General features: G+C 39.1%; 1 protein-coding gene across 19 annotated transcripts in view; it reads left to right on the forward strand.

The window, feature by feature from the left end:
• The window catches only part of macf1a (microtubule actin crosslinking factor 1a), a 545,346-nt gene that overhangs the window by 256,174 nt on the left and 273,871 nt on the right, over positions 1-15,301 (forward strand). For all 19 annotated transcript variants that reach the window (XM_059654271.1, XM_059654278.1, XM_059654275.1 and 16 more), the window contains exons 4-5: positions 2,076-2,153; positions 4,263-4,355. In XM_059654271.1, coding sequence (XP_059510254.1) covers positions 2,076-2,153; positions 4,263-4,355 — 171 coding nt within the window. The remainder of the gene's footprint in view (positions 1-2,075; positions 2,154-4,262; positions 4,356-15,301) is intronic.

The following is a 15,301-nucleotide window of genomic DNA, read 5'->3' on the forward strand; positions in this document are numbered from 1 at the left end:
AGACCAATCTTTTAAAATCTTGTGTCTGTAATATAATGTTGCCTATTAAGTCTCAAACGCCCACCATCATCCAAGAACGAAATATTGTTGGTTCTGGAAAAATGGAGCTAAAAGTGGGAAGTACTCAGCAGATCAAGCAATCTCTATATGGAGAGGGGACCGGTGTTCATATCTCAGGTCAATCTTTTATCAGTTCTGAGTCTCTTGTTTTCTGAGTTTCTGTTCTTCCTGCCAAACTGCTTTTGCCAATTTGATTACAGCCAAGAGGGAAAGGTAGAGGATTGGGACTAACTGAGTTGCTCTTGCAGAAGGCAAGCACAGCCACAATGTCCAATGTAACTAACTTTTTTTAATTCCATTGTTTGTTAATCTATATGAAGCTCTAAGTTCCCCATGATTCATGCATTGCTTTTCTTACACACCACCTTTTTTGTTTCTTTTGAGTGCTCTGTCCAAAACTACAGCTGCTAAGGGGGAGAGTGGAGGTCTGTAAGCTGCTTTCATAATACCTTGTACTGACTGTGCTGAGCTAAGATGTTTATTCATTACAAGTTCATCTCAGCCTCTCAAGGCTATCCATACTCCTTGTTCGTTTTGGTTTTCCTTGCCAAAAACCTTAAATATCCTGGAACATTGAGTTCCAGTCTTGATGATAACTGAAACCTCATCCCTGTAATATGACTATTATTTCCATTCTCATTTACTTCTATTTGTGTAAATTGTACTGTTAAGAATACTTTGAATTTGGGTAAAATGCCTTTTAATGTTTTATTGCTGATTTTAATATTTTTGTCCCTTCCTCTCACACCCTGTTTATCTGGATGTATTTTCAATGCTATTCTTTATTTTAAACTTTTCTCATTAGATTCGTAAATTTCTTCTCTTACCTGATGAAGTGAAAAGTTTACAATAACTTTCTGCTGTCCCCTCAATGCAACTAGCTGCAGTACAGTGGTAGTTAGATGGTCCAATGTGTAAGAAAACCTGGTGGGTTTTCTACATGTTCCCTTTTATGTGTACAAGAGAAATAAAGTACCCCAGCGCATTTCCTTTCGGAAAATGTAAACCAAATGAACGAGGAGTGTGGATAGTAGCCCTGATGAAATAAAGCCAAGGATCACATGACAGTAAATTCCTAGTGTATCCAGTGCACTGTGCCTGTTCCAGGGATATTCCAGGTAGAAAACTTGAACCTTTTCCATTTTCTTGTATCTATTCTGACAATATTTCCTTAAATTTCCTTCCTCGTGTTGTTCTTTTGCTTTGGATTGATAGTGGTCACCTTTTATTATCCAAAAATGCTGAAATACTCAGCAGATCAGACATCATCTTTAAAGAGAGAAGCAGTTATATTTCAGGACTGCAGTCTTTTTTTCAGAAGGCCTGACAAATTTCAAGCATCTACAGCATTTTGACTTCATTAGTTCACTGGCTGAACACTTCAACTGAAAAATGAACATTCACTTCTCAACTTTGAATTTATAACCAAAGTATTCTGAAGTTAATGACACAACATTGTTTAGGACTTTTGAATATCTTAGACCAAATTGTTTTGCAAGTTTGAGATTAGTTGGATAAAAGGTTGGTTAAACACTTCAGCACTGAAAAACGAGACCTTGGAAGGAATGGTTTAAAAAACATTTTGGCAAGTGAGCAAGATGAAGGCAGCAACAGTGATGCTGTGGACTCCATGAAGAGACTGCATATCATACTTTTGCTGACTAAATGTGAGACTGAATAGGATGTAAAGAGAATGCAGAACTACTTTGGGTCCTATTACAGTTAAAATACCATAACCATAGAGTGTGCCATCCAAAGAAATTATGTTCATCCTTCCCTTGCCTTTTAAAATTTGGTTAGTTTAAATTTTTTGAAGAAATATTTCAAACAACTAACATTTTAACCTATTTGGAATGTTGCCTGCTGCCTTCTGTGCATCTGACAGCTGTTGTAAAACTTGTTATTCTGTTGCATGGTACATATACCGTTACATATGAATAGAACAGCGTCTACAACTTTTTGTCTGTCATTCTGTAATTGTATTAATAATTTATTTACTAATTTATCTCTTCTAGCCTCGTGAGAAAGGCCGCATGCGTTTCCACAGGTTGCAGAATGTACAGATTGCACTTGACTACCTAAAGCAACGGCAGGTAGGTATATAAGAATATGGTGGTGATACGGAACTATCAATCCAGATGCTGTATATTTCAAATCCCACCATTGTAAGCCATGAAATTAATTTTGCAAATTCATTGGCTAAAATGTTTACTTCCCCTACCATATTTCTTGTGTAGAAGGAAGCAATATCTGAAAAACCATCGTGTCACATTTTCTCTATTTACGTACCAACTTGACTTTGAACTAGTGACCATAAAATAAAAGCAATATGTCAATGTCCTGCAATTTCTAAAATCATATGGCAGCAGGGTTTAAGGAGGAGGTTCACTAATGATATTTAGGTATAAGCAGCTTTATCTACATTTTCAATTATAATGCAATTTAGCAAAGATAGTTTATTGTATTGCACATTACTACTTCCAGCTGGTCTATTTTGCCGTTGATGTGAACTTGAACTGGAGACGTGGTAATTAGATAAATTATTATTCCATGCAAGGCTCCCATTGACCTGACATGCTATTGCATCAGTGAATTTGATTATAAGCTGTGTAAGCCAAGAAAGTGCTAAAGTCAATTGGGTACTTGGGTATGCCTCAGCCAAATTAATGGCCAAAGCATTTGCATTGGTTTCGGTATCTGAGCTATGGAGCAACAGAATCGGTGATTGCTGCTAGAAAGTCTGTGCATCTGGTAATCACTTTGGGCTTGGAAGTGAATTTCTCCCAAGCAAAGTAGATGCTTGACGCTCACCAAGTTGTGTAATATTGATTGTGTCACAGGGTTGCAGCTGACTGATCACCATACTATTGAAGAAAAGTAGAGAAAATTAAGCACACTTTTTTGTTGGGTGCTTCAGACTCCCATTATTAATGATCAAAAATGTCTTTCAGATAGAATAGATTTCCAACAGATGGATACAAAGAGGAAGTTAATTTATTGTAGTGATCAGGTAGGAGGTATCCCATTCTTTTCAGCTGTATTTGTGCATAATAACAAAGCTAGAGTAACCAAAGTTCCAGAGGGCCAAAGGACTGCTCTCATTAGTGGGAGGCAAATGGTGGTAAGTTTAACCTGAGTGTCACCCACAGGCAAGGAGCAAAGTTTGAGATGACAGGACCATCATGACGACCTTGGCCAGTTTGGAATTTGAACCTGTACTGTTGGCTTCACTCTAAATCACAAACTAACTACCTAGCCACTGAGCTAACCATTCCCTGCCCTGCCCCATATATGCATTATATATATATATATGCACTGTTCTATCTACATGACCAGGAGTTCGATTATGAAAAGTATAATGTAAGTAATCATTTAACAGTTCTGAGGATGGGTCATCGGGACCAGAAATGTTAGTTCTAATTTTTCTTCATGGATGCTGAGCTTTTCCAGCAACTTTTGTTGATCATTTAACTTGTTGGCATTAGCCATGTTTACAGGAAGCTACATAGTAATATACAGAACCATGTTTGCAGATGGAATGTGCGTGCACAGTGCATCTGTTTCAATCGAACAAAATAGGTGATAGCGACATGCTGGATCATTTCTCATTGCACTGATTGATACTGGCGTTTTATGTATAAATCAGCAATACTTGGTAGAGCTGTTGCCATGCAGAATTGACCTGTTGGTTAACTGTAATCAGCATTCTCCTCATGTATAAATATTAATTTTCACCTTGAATTAGCATTCTTGCATATTGTCCTGATGACTTTTTTACAGTAATACTTTGTGTCCATAAAAATTCAGTAATTCCACATAAGGTTGTCCATTGTGACTTAAGAGGTACTACCATTTCTGGTAATTCTAATTTGCACAGTTGGAAGAATCAGTTATCAGACTTCTTGATCTTCAAGTGACTCTTAAGTTCCAAAACCAATTCACAGATAATTGACCAGTTATTTCCAATGTTCCAGTTACAGGCATACTTTGTTCACAATTTATTTACCAAAGTTTTGAGTTTTGACCTTGCTCGATATTGGTCAAAATAACTCTCTCTTTTTTGTTTCTCTCTAGAGCACATCGTCTGAGTTTTATTAGTTTAAGTAGGCATTTAATGGAATATTCTTATTTCTCAAATATGCAGCAGAGAAAGGTGAACCTTTCTGCTACACTCAAGGAACTGATTTGTGTTTTTGTTTTAGGTGAAACTAGTAAATATTAGAAATGATGACATTACTGATGGAAATCCTAAATTAACACTTGGTTTAATTTGGACCATAATTCTACATTTTCAGGTAAGGATTTTTGCATTGTTTATTTAATGCATTACTGATTTGTCAAGATATGAAATTTTCAAAGTGAAATGTCGCAACAAGATACTATGTAGCAATATAGTATATAAATTCATTGTATTTGTATTTAACTTTCCTCAATCATTTGTAAATTCAAAAAGTGCTGAATGTTTGTCACAATGTATTTTTCAGTACTGGTTTGTGAAAGTACTGAAAGCTTTTAGGGTAACCCATAGATAAGCATGTATGTCTGTGTTTATCTAACTGGGACAATGCATTACCAAATTTGTTGAAATTGCCTAGTAGTTCAATCTTTTGAGATTTACAGTTTCAAATATTAAGTACAAACATGTCCTAATGAGCTTTGTGGAATTATAAGAAGAAACCTGTACTTGGCCAAAGAAGCATAGACTAGCTGAAGTGATCAAACATGTGGTTAAAGAACTGTGCTTCAAGGCAAGAAAATATAGAAAGTAAGTACTAGGCTATGCACACACAACATCTGCCTATACGACTGTCAATGGTATGGAAAAGAGTGAGCACTGCACAGGAATCTGGAAGGCAAGCTTTTTGGCTTTCTAGAGCTGGAAGGGTTGCAATGGCAGGAGGCAATGGAGGGATTTGTGCACAAGACAAGTGTTTTAAATGTATTACAATTTCAAGCCCTCTAATGCATGTCTGACATGATGGTTGTTCCTTTGTGGGCAAGGGTATAGCTGATGGTTTTGGGTAGCTAGCATTGGATGAAAGGTGAGGGGACAATGTGGAAGACATTGGATGCAAGAGTAAAATGCCCTGGATGTTGGAAAGTTGAAATATTTTAAAAATTGAGATTGAGCAGCATCAATGGAGAGAGAAACAGTTGATATTTCCAATCCAGTGACTGAGAACTGGGAGTGCTGAATAACCATTTTTAAGTGCTAGAGAGGAGATACGGGAATAATTCACTTGAGGTTACAAAAAAGTGAACAAGAGTTTCATTGTCAGATCTACTGAGGTACAAGTGAAAGTGTGATCTGTGGAAGTAGTTGGTCTTTGTGATTTGAAGTTTGCAGTTTTTCCTCCCTAATTCATCTCAAACAGTTTGGTTCGGCAGATGGTAATTGGCAGCAGAGAAGAGATGGAATTAGTGACAAGGTCACTGACTATCTGGGTGTCAGAGAAATGATTTTAGACACTCTGATTTTTAGATGGGAAGATTTGATTTCATCACATTTCGTAAAGAGGTGGTGAAGTAGAACTGGATATCACCAATGTATGTCTGCGGATTATCGTACTGATAGGCAGCATGTAGAGGATGAAGAAGCTGAAAGATGTTGCTGGGAAGAAATGCTGTTGCTAGAAATGCTGTAGCTATTATCAAATAAGCTAACCGTGGAGCCAAATGTGGCCCATCCCATTGACCTGAAAATTGAAGAGGAGGCATTTGAGGATCATGGAGTAATTTACAGTTTTAAAGGTTTCAGGGAGGGTAGAAATCATCGCGCATCAATCATATTGAATGTAATTCTAAGTTTATTTTTCTGGTAGACTTCTACACTGTATGTTTCAGGAGCCTGATTGGAGGAATTTGCAGGAAAGATGAGGCCAGCATGAATGGCATTGCAGGAATGCATTTTTTTACTGTTAAAACTGAGAATCTTTTAGTTACATAATTCTGTCTTTAAAATGTAAATGTCATTTATCAATGGTCACAAATGAAAGATTCTAAACATTTGTGCATTTCCCAGAGGTTCTACTTGTAACTCAAAAGTAGTTGTACCTCTTGCAGTACTTCTGTCAACTGGCGCTGATTTACTGTTTATTACCAGTTGTTGAAACATGTTCAATATTTATGACCAAATCCCCTCTTTAAGTGGCCTTCATAGGTGTTATTTTAAATTTGGATTTAAAGAACTTTTAGCACTACAGTTTACCTGTTATAGATGTCTGTATCAATTCTGGAGTCAATTGACCTCATTAAAACTGAGGCAAGTCATTGTATCAGGAGTAGGAGGTGTATGTAGACTAAAGCCATATCCAAAATTGGTGTTGATTAATTCAAATTTAGTTTTTTAAAAAGATGACATTACTGATAGTTGATGGTACTGTATTTAAGATGTGGTTGATTTGATTTCGGTTTCAATGGCCCAGTGTTTGAGGTTTTATGCTGTAATTTATTTTATTTTTATCCTGCAAAACAAATCTGTTTTACTGGACTGCAGTAGGAAGATGGTATGATAATTTGCACAGGGTTCAAGTGTGCTTGAATTGATTTTACACTGAAATTAATATCAGCTTTATTTTACAGGTGGGTAAAGTTGGTGGGGGGGGGGTGGGGTGTGTATGTGTTCATTCTGATAGCACAGTCAGACTGAAAGATGTACTTTAGTTTCACAGTTGCATTCTTTAGGACTGCAAACCGTGTGCTGTTGGCAGCCATTGTGTTGGTAGATGTTAATGCATATTGTGTTAGTTTACATGCCTCCCTAGTTGGAACCTTTTTTAAAGATGATTGAGGGAGGAAAGCTGGTTAGACTTTTACGAAGGCACGTACCTTGGCATTTCCCAGACAAGCTACAAGCTAACACCTGAGGAATGATTGGTATTTATAATCAAATTGTTAGAAATTCAAAATTTAATATCTTATTTCACTGAAATTGCATCAGTTTGTTTTTGTGTAAACCTGTAAATAAATTTTGAAGCTGTCATTCTCCACAAATGATGGCATGAAGAGTCTCCCTTGAAAAAGTGTAACTAGGGGAAAAATTGGGTTGATACATTGACTAAATTCAGATCAAAGTTCGCAATTTAAATGATAGACTAACACGTCAATAGTGCTGTTATAAGTAGTGAAATGCAAAATTCTCTTCTGTTGAATGTGCGTTCTGCAACAAATGTATTATCTGCCATAATTATTTGCATCATCGTATATTGCTGTCATTTATCCCTGAGGTCAGGTCAGATTGTTACGACAGGGGCAAGAGGATTTGGTCCACTCAAAGGCGATTAAGTGAAGGGGTTGTATGTATGTTGGGCGAAGAGTGGGGAGCATGTCATGCAGTAGGGTAAAAGGTATCAGATACCAGAACATGAGGTAAAGAGTTACATGGTGTAGACAGCTAAGCAGTTCCACAGTCAATGAATCAGATTAAAGCTCTGCAGTCCTGTCATAACTGTGGTGGGCAATAAACAACTGGCTCTAGAAATACACTCAGCCTTAAAGATGGGGAGTCTAGCACGAGTGTAAAAGACGAAGACTGAGACATTTACAGCCATCTCCAGTTAGAGTGGGTGATCCATCTGTCTTTGCCTGAAATCCCCAGCTTAACAGATCCACTTGATGTCAAGAAATGATTGAAAATGCTAGTTACTGTAAAGGCTGTGGGTATAAACAATATATGCCAGCAGTAGTCCTGAAGACTTCTGCTCCAGAACTACCTTCCCTGAGCATTCCAGAATGGCTTCAACAGCAATGTCAGCATGTTGATAAAAAAAATTGCGCAGATAGATTTTCGTCACATAAGGCGGTCAAATCTAAACTAACTGGCATCAAGCTCTTATCAGAGTGATGGTGTCTTCCACAGTGCTATTGAATGATACAGTCAGCAATAATCTGCTCACTTATATAACGTTTGTGTTCTCCCACAGTCACTTGGGCACTGATTTCTTTGCAGCTTTGGTCCAAACATAGACAGAAGAGCTGAAATGCAGAGTGACATGAGAGTGACTGTCCTTGAAATGAAGAGAACATTTTGAATAACTGTGCCATCAGGAACCCTGATTAAATTCAAATCACAGAAAAATCTCTCAAATGGTTAAAATCATACCTTGCACAATGCAAGATGGTTGTGCTTGTTCGAGGCCAATCCTCTCAATGTCAATGCAGAAATTCCATTGAGTAGTGTCTTGGATTACAGCCATCTGGGCTGACAAGTGACAAGTAACATTCATGACATTCAAGTGCTTGGCTATAAACTCCTCCAGTAAGACAATCTAATGACCACTTTGAAATTCAATAGCATTTTGACATTGAATCCCCTGCAATCATGGGCATGTAATAGATTATCATCTTTGTAGTTTTCATATTATTAACGAAATATAGAGCTTAAACCTTCGCTGTACCTTTTTGAAACTGCAAATCCGAATTGGATAACTCATCAGCTGACTCGTGAGTCTGCACTTAGCCTATAAGGCACATGTTAGGTCGATAAATGTAAACTCTCCACTTGCTGGATGAGTCTTTTCCAATAATACTGAAGAATCTTTACATCATAAGGACAAAATGGACTGCAAGATTGGTCCCCTATCCACCACCTTACACATTGATTCCTTTCGCCACTGGTTGCTCAGTGGTGGCAGTGTATACTATCCATTGATGCACTTGAGTAAATCAAGCCACCTTTTGCAGCTTGTTACAAACCAGCAATCTGTATTACATAAAAGGACAATGGCAACAGATAGACAGCCTGCACAAAACCAGTCACCAACCTAACTTGTAATTACATTGTTCCTTCACTGTCATTGGGTCAAAAAAATCCTTGAAATCCCTTCTGTGGGCATGGCTAAACCCCACGTACTACAGGGATTCAAAAAACAGATGGCAACCATCTTCTCTGATACAGGATGACCAACTTTGCCAGTGATGTTTGCGTCCCATTAGAAAATTTAAAAGTAAACTTATTGCGGAAAATACAACTCCACTATTGTGGCTTTGTTTTCCTTTTTTGTAGGGACAGAATATGTATCTATATATCTATTTTATTCTTCTACTGATGAGCATTCTGATCTCCATTGAGGCCATTAACTCATCAAAAAAATGTTTGAGTTTGTAGATGTCTGAAAACATCTCACACAAGCAAAGAAGAATCAGAAGCAGTCTACTCCTTGCAAGTCTACTTTGCCCTTTTTAGATCACGTCTGGTCTGATTGTGGCGTCAGTTGCCCTTTCCTGCCAAGTACTGCATAACCCTTGATTTCCCCTATTAATCAAAGATCTATCAACTCAACCTTGAACACATTTAATGACTATGTTTCCATGACTGTCTGCAGAAGCAAATTTCACAGACAGAAGACACTTAGATTTACATTTGAACATCGAGTAGGCTTCAAAAAAATTGAAAGATAGCATAAAGACACAGATTTGGGCTCTCCACTTAAATGCACAAGTTTTCCTCATTAGAAGTTCTAAAAGTTGCAAAGTGATAAGTAGGTTGGATCTAATTGCCATTATCGAGATGTGGCTGCATGGCGAATGAATGTTTAATGATATCCCATGTTGAGGATGGAGAGACAAGAAGGAAAAGGAAGTGGAGTTGCACTGAAAAAATGGGATCAGTACATCAGTCAAGGAGGATCTCTGATCTGAAGAGCAATGCATGAAAGCTCTGTAGTTGGAGCAAAGAATAGTGGTCAGAGGCTGGGAATCCTGCAGCAAGTAACTTAGCTCCTGATTCCCCAAAGTCTGCCGACCATCTGCAAGGCACAAGTCAGGTGTGTGATGGAATACTTCTCACTTGCTTGGATGGGTGCAGCTCCAAGAAGCTTGATGTCATCCAGGTCAAACCAGTCTGCTGGATTGGCTGAACATCCACAAACATCCAGTCCTTCCACTGCTGTGCTTAGCAGGAGCAGCAGCAGTGTATGTCATGTACAAGATGCACTGCTGAAATTCACCCATAATCACTTTCATCTAAAAAGGACAGGCAATTGATATATGGGAAGAGCACCATCCGCGTGTTCCCCTCCAGCCACTCTCTGTCCTTACTTGAAAACATTGTTGTTACTTCAATGTTGGGCCAAAATCCTGGAATTCCCTACCTAACAGCATTTTGGGGTCTACATACAATACGTGGACTGCAGCAGTTCAAGAAGGCAGCTCGTTTCACTTTCTGGAGGGCATTGAGGGATCGGCAATAAAAGCTAGCCCAGTCAGTAATGCTGACACCCCATGAACAAATTAAATAGAAAAACTCATCAAGCCACTGAGGATAGGAGAAAATGTACTGGCATGGATTAGTTGGCTAACAGACAAAAACAGTAGAAACAAATGGGCCATTCTTGAGTTGGCAGGCTCTGACTAGTGGAGGACCATATGTAATATTTCCACATTTGTGGATGATACAAAGTTTTTAAGTAGGAATGTGTTACAAGGAAGAGAAAAAGCAGCTTCAGAAACATTTGGTCAGGCTGAATGAAGAGGCAAGAACTTCACCAGACTTGTTTCCAGTTCGGTAGGACTGTCTTATGAGGAAATTGGGCAAACTAGATTGATATTTACATTTTGGCAATTTTTCTACGTGGTTTGGAATTCTTCATCACAGGTGGCTGCAGAATCTGTTTTTGAATATTTTAGGTAGAGATTGGTAATCAAAAATCTATCAATGGCATACAGGGTTATGGGAATAGTGTGTGTAAAGGCATGGAAGTGTTCAGTCAGCCATGATTATATTTTATGGTCAAATAGGCTTGATGGGTTGAATGGCCCACACCTGTTTTTATGCTCATTTCAGTGTTAAGTGGGAGACCTCTTGTATTTTAACCTGCCTACTAGTTTTGGACTGCTGACAAGGGAAACCATCATAGCATCTGTCCTTAAGTTCAGCAAGTAATAGGGGAGGAAAATGAAATGTTGGCCTTTGTTTCAAAGGGAATACAGAAAGATAACTAACATTGGAAGTAGTCTGGAGAAGGTACACTAGGTTGATCCCAGGAGAAAGATCTAAAAGGGACCTAAGGGATAACTTTTTCATACAGAAGGTGGTGTGTGTAAAGAACAAACTGCGAGAGGAACTAGTGGAGACTGATACATTTAGCGCATTTAAAAGGCATCTGGATGAGTATATGAATAAGAACAGTTTGGAGGGATGTGGGCCAAATGTTAGCAAATGGGACTAGATTTAATTTTGTGATTATCTGGTTGGTATGTCCACATTGGACTAAAGGGTCTGTTTCTGTGCAATACATTTAGATGATGATTAGATGCCCTACAGCGTGGAAACAGGCCCTTCGGCCCAACAAGTCCACACCGCCCTTTGAAGCATCCCATCCAGGCCCATGCCCCCATAACCCTGAACACTACGGGCAATTTAGCATGTCCAATCCACCTAGCCTGCACATCTTTGGACTGTGGGAGGAAACCGGAGCACCTGGAGGAAACCCACGCAGACACGGGGAGAATGTGCAAACTCCACACAGACAGTCGCCTGAGGTGGGAATCGAACCCGGGTCCTTGGCGCTGTGAGGCTGCAGTGCTAACCACTGCGCCACCGTGCCGCCCCACAACTCTGTGACACCTAAGTTCAGTTTGGTTCCTTTTGTGAAGACTCTCTTGAGTTGGTTAGTATTTCAACCCAGCCTGATTCTAACAGTTTCCATGTATGCTTACCACTGATAGCCCGGTACTGCATTGTGAGGGGGTCAGAACTATTCCAGCTTTATCAACACAAGATTGCACTTTTTTCTAGTAACAAGCAGTCACTGAACTTGAAACATTTAACTCTGTTTTTCTCTACGTGGATGCTGCCAGATCTGTTGAGTTTCTCCTCCACGTTAATTTTGTTCTAGGTGTGGAAGGACTCTGTTATGAGCAGGAGTTGGGTAGGTTGGGCCTTTACTCCATAAGAATTTAGAAGAATAAGAGGTGACACCATTGAAACATGCAACTAACTTGAGTTAATTAATCTCCTGTGACGGTTGCAAAACTGCACTCCCATAATTTTCTGTCACATTCCCTTCTATTGCACACAATGTTGCACACTGATTTAGTTCCTTTTCTTTTAAATTGTTGGAATGTGAATGATACTGGCAAGGCTAGTGTTATGGATCATCTCTTGTTGCTGCAGAGAAGCCTGGTAGTGAGTTGCTTCTTTGAACTGCTGCAGTCCAACATGTACTTAATGGCCAACTGCAGTTAGGAAGTGAGTTCTAAATTGTTAACCCAGTGACTGTGACAGAATGGGTGGCTTCAAGGAGTGATTGTAGCTGATGGTGTTCCCATGTGTTTGCTACCTATGTAATCGAGATCCTGGGTTTGGAATATGCTGTCAAAGGTGATTTTTGGCAAGGACTACAGTACACCTTGTAATTGTTGGACCCTGCTGTCCCAATGCACTAGTGGGGGAGGAAGTGGATTTTTAATGTGATGGATGGGATGCTAATTAAGTGAGCTGCTTTGACCTAGATAATGTTGAGCTTCCCATTTGTTGTTGGAGCTACACTAATTCAGGAAAGTAGAGTATTCCACCTCATTCCTGACACATCTAAATGGTGGAGACCACTGGGAAGATGGAAAGTTAATTATGCTCTGCAGTGTTTCTAACTTGTCTCCAGTTCAGGTCGCCAAAGTATTTGTATGGTTTGTTCGGTTCATTCCTGATCAGTGGTGACCCCCAGAATATTGATAGCAAGGGATTCAGATCTGGTGATGCCATTGAATGGGATGGTAATAGTTGGATACTTTCTTGGAGGTGATTACCTGTAATTTGTGGTACAAATGTTACTTGCCAGTTATCAGCCTAAAGCTGAATGTTAGCTGGGTCTGGCAACGTGGCACAAATTGTTTCACTGCCTGAGTTATGAATGGCACTGAACGCTGTCCAGTTACCCCCACCCACCCTGTTTCAGTTTTAAATGTCTTTTGACTAAAAGCTTTTGCATCAGTGTCCTCAATAGTTGCTTGTTATTCTAGTGAATCTGTTTGCTTGCCTGTGCACCAACACCTTCAAACCAGCGCCTGTGTGTTTTTAAAGGCATAGGAAAAGATATGCAGATACGTGAGGGAGTGCGGGACACAAGAGGTACAAAGAAGCTAGAAGGGAACATAAAAAATGCAATGAAAATGAGACTTAGAAAGAGACAGGATGACAGTTACATGCATTTGTGTTGGAGAAAGTGATTAAATTTTTTTGTCTCCTTGATTTACTGTTGTCTCCCTTGTACTGTTATCTCCCTTAGCCCCATGAGCATTCTAATGCCATGTATCTGCATGCTTTCCGCTTGTATCCTCCTTACATCCTATTGATCAACTTCTTGCACTACTTATTGATGCTTGATATGATAATGCAAATAACTGAGGTTAATGGTGCTTGCATAGATAGATCTACTTTGCATGAAAATTGGATAGCAACCTCCCATGATTGCACACGTACAATTAAAATCCCAGATCAGGAATTTGCTGTCAAGTGTGACCTCCTGTTCAAAGTGCTGTGAGAATGTGACTTCCAGCTGTGATACTCTCCATTCCCAACACTGAACAATGTGAAATGGCTGTACTTGCCTTATTTGTGTAAAATAAACTTGCCAGTAAATGTTAGCCTTGCCCATTCTAATATGGGTAACCTTTTTTAACCATGTTATATGTTTACATTATTCCTCAACAACGTCTCCGGCACTGAAAATTGTTTATTACAAGTGGAAAATGGAGTTTTGTTCCATGGGATTTTACTATTGGAGAGTTGAAAACTTTCTTCTAAAATACTTTACCTTTCTGCATTTTATCTCTCTTGATCCAGTTAGTCTTTCCCTTGAATTCAAGCAGGTACAGATTTGAAATAAATATTCTAACTGTAAATTCCTGGTTAAACTCATCAGTACTCATTTAATGATCCTTCAATCTGGTTAAAGTGATGCAGTTTGCTACCCAGTTTTCACAGTTCCAAGATGTCCTGCAGAGGCTACAGTGTTTTTGTTTTGTATAGCTAGCTGATGAGAATTCCCAGTTCAAAGTGAAACATTACGAATGGTTGTTATCATTTGTTCACCAAGCTCCAAATCTAACCTGATGTAATTTGTATCATGTATTTAGTTTAAACAGCTTAAGTTTTTAAAAAGCTCAAAAATAAGCATAGTTCAGAATTTTTTTGGCTTAGTGAAATAATTATCTGGATGCCATTTATTGTATGTGCTTAAGTTACCTCCTGCAGGAAGAGTTTTGGAGACATTTTAGCTATATAATTGTAACATAATTTCTAAGGCAATGCCTATTGTGAGGAAAAGAAATTCAGAAGTACATGAAGGAGAATAGAGGTTTGAGTTAGTCACACAGCTGCAGCTCAAATGCATAACTTGGAGGAGTTCTTATATTCCCACTTTGTGCTGCCTGAGTGATAATGGGAACTGCAGATGCTGGAGAATCCGAGATAACAAAGTGTGGAGCTGGATGAACACAGCAGGCCAAGCGGCGCATCAGGAGCACAAAAGCTGACGTTTCGGGCCTCTCTGAAGAAGGGTCTAGGCCTGAAACGTCAGCTTTTTTGTGCTCCTGAGATGCTGCTTGGCCTGTTGTTCATCCAGCTCCACACTTTGTTGTCTTGTGCTGCCTGAGCCAGTTTTCCTTCAAAGAATGCTCTCATGCCATGGAGAGTTCCTGAGTTGTGTTTTCCCTCTGTCCTATCCTATGACTGCAGAATCTGATGAAACCCTAAGACCTGAAATATGCTTTTACACTGGAACGTGACAATATTCTGCAGAAAGCTTACTTATCTTTAAACATGCATGTAATAAATGTCAAATAAGTACACTTCCAATATACAATGTGCATCTTGCATTAGAACAAGATTTATGATATTGAGCTGAAAATATTTGATATACATCTCAGATTTTGGTACTGAGGCCATTTTCTGTGCCAGCTATTGAATAGCTTGACTTAGGAACTGTCAAAACTTGCTGGTGAGGTTGGGGCTGGGGGGAATTTTTTTTGTTACATGTGATTTTACGCTTCTAATTTTTCTATCATGTTAAAGCGAAAACGCATCTAATACTGTATCAGTGATAATGGGAACTGCAGATGCTGGAGAATCCAAGATAACACAGTGTGGAGCTGGATGAACACAGCAGGCCAAGCAGCATCTCAGGAGTACAAAAGCTGACGTTTCAGGCCTAGACCCTCCTCCAGATGTGTCTCTGAAGGGTCTAGCCCCGAAACGTCAGCTTTTGTGCTCCTGAGATGCTGCTTGGCCTGTTGTGTTCAT

This window comes from Stegostoma tigrinum, chromosome 24 (genome assembly GCF_030684315.1).
Source record: "Stegostoma tigrinum isolate sSteTig4 chromosome 24, sSteTig4.hap1, whole genome shotgun sequence".
NCBI classification, from domain to species: Eukaryota; Metazoa; Chordata; class Chondrichthyes; order Orectolobiformes; family Stegostomatidae; genus Stegostoma; species Stegostoma tigrinum.